Genomic DNA, 6,865 nt, shown 5'->3' with positions numbered 1-6,865 from the left:
TGATGAAAGCTATGAACCCTCCTCTTCCTGCTCCTCCCCCCTCCCGAAACCCAACACACACAGAAAACTGGATACAATCTCAGGAGGTTCTGAGACTTCCCTGAAGTCCCTCTGTGAGCTTCATAAAGGCTCCACTGACCCCAGGGTGAAAGCACCTGATTTAAAGTGTTGTCTGGTTTAGAATCACGATTTCTTGGGGCCAGTCCCATGGCCTAGTGGTTAAGTCCAGTGCACTCCACCTTGGTGGCCCAGGTTCGTGGGTTCAGATCCTGGGTGTGGACCTATACCACTCATCAGCCATGCTGTGGCAGCAACCCACATACAAAAATAGAGGAAGATTGGCACAGATGTTAGCTCAGGGCTAATCTTCCTCAAGCAAAAAAAAAAAATCATGATTTCTCCCCTATCCTGACGATTCCAAGAATATACGCAACTCAAATGTCAGTCTTTCCCACTCCCATTAGCCAGTTAAATGTTAAAGGGATTCCTTCTACAAAGGATTCACTCCTTAGTGAAGGGTAAATTCAATATTTGCAGCTCAGAACATGATAAACATCCAGATGAAAGCTGAAAAATCTAGTTAATAATCCAAAGATTTCAAAAAATATAGATATTAATAGAACATAGCCCGAATATCTGGTAAAGTGAATTTTTCACTTGTCAGCTGAAAGTCTGGAGTCACAATCTCAGACAGAGATAGAAAAACAGGATCTATTCCACATAGAATATGCTTTTTGAATTTTATTGTTTAAAGAACAAAATAAAAGGGAATAGCACATCCACCAAAGTGAAGTTTTCCATTAAATAGAAGAGAAATCACATATTTTGTAATAAAGACCATCCAGCTAAAAACAGAATATTAGATCAGTAAAACAACAACAATTTGACTTCATGTTTTATTTCAATGGGCACACTTCATTCCTTGTCTAGAGGAAAACTGGGCTAGGTCTCAATGGGCAACAGTCACAGTTATTAAGCAAGTAAACACACCACCACTTCCGTGCCCTCCTTTATTTCTTTATGTCTTCAGTCTCGTCTGGCTCTTTCTCTTGATGCTCTCTTTCCCACCTCATTTCTTTTAACTCTTGTCTGTATTTCCGTTCAATGAACCGCTTCTGATGGGCCATCTGGGGAAAGTTATCTGACACAAGGAGATATATTTCATACTTAATAAAGGATAGCCACTAGTGCAAAGAATGATGCAAACAACATATACACATACAAACATATATTCATACAAAATACAAAGAGTTGTATTTTGTAAGGCAAGAGAAAAAAAAAATTGTTCATTTTCTATTTATTTATTTATTTATTTATTTGGTGAGGAGGATCAGCCCTGAGCTAATATCCGTGCTAATCCTCCTCTTTTTGCTGAGGAAGACCGGCTCTGAGCTAACATCTATTGCCAATCCTCCTCCTTTTTTTGCCCCAAAGCCCCAGTAGATAGTTGTATGTCATAGCTGCACATCCTTCTAGTTGCTGTATGTGGGATGCGGCCTCAGCACGGCCAAAGAAGCAGTGCGTTGGTGCGCGCCCGGGATCTGAACCCGGGCCGCCAGTAGCGGAGTGTGCGCACTTAACCGCTAAGCCACGGGGCCAGCCCTCGTTTTCTTCCTTTATTCTTTTATCATTCAGAAATGCAATGGAAGTCTGGATCAGTACCCCTGATTCCAGATTTCAATATCTGATGTGAACTTCAGCATAAAAGGCACCAAAACATACAGAAATGTTAAAACATAGACATGTGGTTTCAGAATGTTTCCAACTAGGTGCTTTAACATGGTTCTCCTAGGAACGAGTGATTTTCAGGGAGAGATTAAAGGATAGAATAAAATGGAGTTGTATATGCTTGCAAAGTTCAAACTTAAAACTTCAAACAAATAATGATATTATCACACCATTATTTACCAAGAATTAAAGTATCTGAAAAGAGCAAAAAAAGATCAGATGGACAAAAGGAGGCCACATTCTAAGTCATTATTTCTGATAATTCTATTTTTGAAATTTACCATTGGAAGCCCAAAGCTATATCAGCAACAGCAACTCAAGGAGAGCACTTTTATTTGGTTAAAGGAAACACGTCACTCGATAGCACAGTTTAAGCTATATTTAGTTTGGTATTTGACCCCGTGCAAGAGTGTTGACACAGTGGAAATCTTAATTAAGATTTAAAAATTTTACATTGTCACTTGTGGTATGTAACAAGTGTAGCCATGGAGTAAGGAATCAAGTATGGAGCGAGAAAAAACGTCATTTTACACACTTAGTTAACAAACACATATTTCAATAACAAACATCACGAAGGGATGCATGCACGAATGAGAGCGACACAAGTTACCTGGTAACACAGAGGAAAAATGACACTGTTCTGCCTAACCAGGTAAGGGACTGTTTCATACAAGAGGTAGACTTCATATTTAAAAACATGAGGATTCAGAGATGTGGGAGAGCATGGCATGTTTAGGGAAAAGCAAGTTCCATTTTGTCAAGGCTGAAGCGTAATAAAAGTGGATATAAATACATAGCACATTCCTAAATTCTTTTTCCTCCCTTTTTACATAGTGTCCCATCCTCAGGCCAGCTGGGAGAAGGGACAGGGACGGGGTGGTAGGAAAAGCATCTGAAAGGCAGGCGGTGAATCGGCAAAGACCTTGTATATCTGAGAGTCAGTGACGGATTTTAAACAAAGAGGAACAGGACATCTGGATTTTAGAAACAAAACAGTAATAAAATCCTATTCTCTAAATGATATTGAATCGATGCCTTACGTATTGTGTAAAACAAAGGTTTCAAGTAATATAAGTACTTTAAAAAAAATAAATCAAACAAATCCAAAAGAGAGAGCTGTAAAGCAAGTTTCTGCCAAATGAACCTACTTCCTCAATAAGTTCCACTGCGAAATTAAATTTGTGTTAAAAAACAAAATCCCACCACTCAGATCTAACCATTGGTAAACTTTTACATGTTCTTATAGGCCTTTTCCTATGAAGTAAAGTTATCCCCCACACATACATACACGATGTAAATGTGTGTAAATACTACATAGACACATAAACACTTAAAATCATTCCCCCACCCACCCTTATATTGGGAGAATACACTACAGGTACGTTTTTATGGGTACACTTTTTTTCACTTATTCTAGTATAAGCATTTTCCCATATCATTAGTCTTCAAAAATATTATTTTAATGGCTGCAAAATATTACAACATTGACTAAAGCTAGGGTTGGTAAACTACTGTCCACAGGCCAAAGACAGCCCTCCACCTGTTTGGTAAATAAGGTTTATTGGAACCCAGACACCCATTCGTTTGCATACTATCCATGCCTGGAGGCTACAACGGCAGTGTTGAGTAATTGTGACAGAGACTGTATGGCCTGCAAACTCTAAAATATTTACTATCTGGTCCTTTACAGAAAATGTTTGCCAACCTCTAGGTTATACTATAATTTACTTAAACCTTTCCCTACTGTTAAACATGCAGTTTGATTATTGATTGATTGGCTATTATAAATCAAGTTATCATGATTATCACGGTACATGAACTTTAGTTCATAACTCCAATTATTTCCTTAGGTTTGACTCCTAGAAATGAAATCTCTGGATCAAAGCGTATGAACTTCTTTGAGGACCTGATACATCCTACCAAATTGCTTTCCAGCAATTTAAATAATTCACCACTACTAATATGTATGTGGAGGACAGTCAGAACAGGCCATTTCTCTAGCACTATTTTATGGCTGAAAGCAAACAAAGAAACTCCAAAGATAAGCTTTAATAATTTTATAGATGGAAAAGGAATCTCACTTTTATTTCAATATGTGATTGGGCATTTATACATAAGGGATGAAAAAATTCCCTAACAGTCAACTTAAAACTCTCAGTGAAGATTCCATGGACACCGGACCCTGGTAACACGAGCTTCTGCCCCTACTAACTCCTCCCACCCCCAGGAAGCTCCTATCTGTTGATTTCCACTTGGCTCTCGGCCTTCTTGCCTTTCCTGGAATCTCTCCCACAGCTGAGAATCCTGGGCGTCTTCACTTAGCTTCCCGCACTTTGCTCTCGCCCACATTCAGCTGGTACTTGAAGCATAATAGAACTGCATTATCATGTTTTACCCACAGGTTCTGCTGTGCAGCACAATATACCACTGAAGAAAAATTTCTTGCACTTAAGCCTTCAATTTACAAAAGACTATGCAGTTCCCTACACAGTCAATTATGTAATTGAAGTTTCTTCAACGCAGCGATCCCACTCTTGGGAAGCTACCCCACAGAACTAAAAGCACCGATATATAGACATTGACTGTCAATAGTGATAAAAAACCAGAAATAGTGTCCACCAAAAATTTAAAAAGCTGAACAAAATACAGCACATCCACAGCCTGAAATATTATGCAGCCATTAAGACAGAATGAATTGGAGCCACTACGACCTGCAGGGCTGCCCATGACGTATTATTGAGCAAGAAAAGAAGGATGCAGAGAAATATGTAAATATATCCATTCTAATAAAACAATGGCCAAAAACCAAAGAGAAAAAACCTTCACATGTATAAGACTTTAGAAATATGGAGAAATATATAGAAAGAAATACACTGAGTTGTTCACATGGGTTAGCTGGGTTGAGAACGGGACTCTAGGCAAAAACGGAAAATGAAAATCAAAAAGAATTTGGGAATACGTTTTTTTTAAATTATAAGCCAACTTTATACACATCTTACATTCTACTACGCTCTGTGTGGAGAATAATTACAAAGAAAAGAAGATCACCTTTTATCAGTACTTAGGATTTTTTTATCTCCCCATTTTCTTTCCATAAAACACTCATTCCGTTACGAACATATAATTATAGAAAAAGAGATAGGCTTACATTTTTCAAGTGCATCCATTGCTGCTCCCATTTCTGCTTGCTGAATACTATTAAATAAAACAAAGGTAAAGTACACTTTAACTTAAAGATTTTTTTCAAAAACACAGGTATGGCTACAAATTATTCAGGCTGATTTTCACGTTTGGTGCATAAAATTTTATCTGATCACCTCTACCAGCATATACTGAATTGCACAGACAGGAATACATACAAGGGCATGAAGAAACGTCATTTCTTTGCACGAAGCCTGTTTAAGTTATTTGTTCCACACTTTTAATACTGCAATAAAATGCCTTCCATTTATATGAGGTCTGAAGTATTTCTTAAAATTTGAATGTCCTCAGTGTAAAGCTTAAGAGGCAAAGAGTAAAAAAATATATGTATAGACAGATTTCAAATCACCTCTCAGTTTAAGATATAGATGGGACGGTTCAAAGAAAGGTGATGACACACACAATTCTTTTTACCTGAAGATGTGAGCATTTCCACAAAGCTCAAGTGAGTAGCAATAAGAGATTAAATGTCTAATGGTTGTGTCATGCATGACGTGTCTCAAAATGGTTGTAGCAATGTTGGCTACTCTGTCAGGTAACTAAAGCTGGACAGACCTTACCTGTGCACCAGGTAATGTGGTTTTCTCAAGGGAGCCAAAGCCCTTAAGGCAATGGCACACCAGCTCTCCAAGGCCGATTCTCAAGTCTGGGGTGGGGCTTGGTGGGGACATTAACCCTTGGGATTCACTTTGCTATTACTCGTGAACATGCTATACTCTAAGTCAAAAAAGACAGACTGCAGAGTTGGGAAATACCAAGTAGGGACTTCTCAGACACTCAGGATGTTCATTCAAAGAAACTGAAAGTATTTTCTTCTCCTACCTTGGTCCTTTCCCACAGCCGATTCTTTCTCCCTTGAAGTAAACCGCCACAGTGTAGGTTCTGGCATGCGATGGCCCCACCGTCTGCAGAGTCCTGGAAGGGAAAAGAAAGGACAGTAATTATGGTAGCGTTATTTAATTGGTATTGCAACTATGTATCTCAAAAAAACCCAATGTACTTATTGCCTAGACAGAGGAAGGTAAAAATAACAAGAAAATTAAAGGGGCAAGTTTTGGATTTGTTAACCTGACAAATATAGAGAGCTTTTGAAGTAGGACATTTTTAAAATTCTACATTGGATTTTTATATATTTTTTCCCAAAGCATTTATAAATAGTATCTGAAGGATAACAGTAAAGTGTAAAATATTTTTAAACAATTTCAAAGTGTGTATATTCCAAGTGTCATAAAATTAACAAACTTTTATCAGAGAAAAGTTAACCATTTCAGTGTGGTCATCGTTTTTGTGCTAATCACAGCTAAAAGTAATAAATATTTGGGTAATACACCTCAAGCCACATCTGAATGGCTTCACATCCTTTAAGGATTCTTTCTAATGTCTGATATCATATCTAAAAGATCATAAAACGTATTTAATTTCTGAAACATCTGAGATCATTTCAAAGGTATTCTATAACGCTGAGTACACAACACAACTGCCAAAAAACAAAACTCCAGGTACTCTGGATTTTAATGACATGGTGCAGATTTCAAACGTGGTAAAACTGATAACTTCATGGAAAAGGGAAATTAAAATTTGCCAACAAAGATAACGGAATAAACACAGTAATCTTGAAAAAGCTATGTAAAACATCCCCATCATCTTGATAAAAAAGAACAAACTCAACGTGTGCTTTCATTTGGGAGATTTATGAGAAGGGAGCAGAGTGATTTCCTTTGTGTTTATAAACTCCACGGGATGCAAGTACACGGATGGCTTCTTCAAGGTAACACTTATAATAATCATGCCTGCACTATGAGAAGTTTATCCTCCTTGCTTTATTTATTGAACCTTAATTATCACTTTGATGAGGAAATACTTTGAGCCTTTCATGTAATCCAGTTTGGATATTCATTATGCTTATTAGGCACATATTAAAGTGCTATTTCTGAAC

At 37.6% G+C, this 6,865-nt stretch overlaps 1 protein-coding gene across 6 annotated transcripts in view; it reads right to left on the bottom strand.

The window, feature by feature from the left end:
• Nucleotides 1-726: 726 nt before the first annotated feature.
• DROSHA (drosha ribonuclease III) overlaps nucleotides 727-6,865 on the bottom strand; it is a 120,920-nt gene continuing 114,781 nt past the window's right edge. For all 6 annotated transcript variants that reach the window (XM_058564291.1, XM_058564293.1, XM_058564296.1 and 3 more), the window contains 3 exons: nucleotides 5,752-5,844; nucleotides 4,877-4,923; nucleotides 727-1,141 (listed from right to left, as the gene is read on the bottom strand). In XM_058564291.1, coding sequence (XP_058420274.1) covers nucleotides 1,011-1,141; nucleotides 4,877-4,923; nucleotides 5,752-5,844 — 271 coding nt within the window. In that variant the 3' untranslated portion in view covers nucleotides 727-1,010. The remainder of the gene's footprint in view (nucleotides 1,142-4,876; nucleotides 4,924-5,751; nucleotides 5,845-6,865) is intronic.

This window comes from Diceros bicornis, chromosome 20, assembly GCF_020826845.1.
Source record: "Diceros bicornis minor isolate mBicDic1 chromosome 20, mDicBic1.mat.cur, whole genome shotgun sequence".
NCBI lineage: Eukaryota > Metazoa > Chordata > Mammalia > Perissodactyla > Rhinocerotidae > Diceros > Diceros bicornis.
This window is presented reverse-complemented; position numbering and strand designations above follow the sequence as displayed.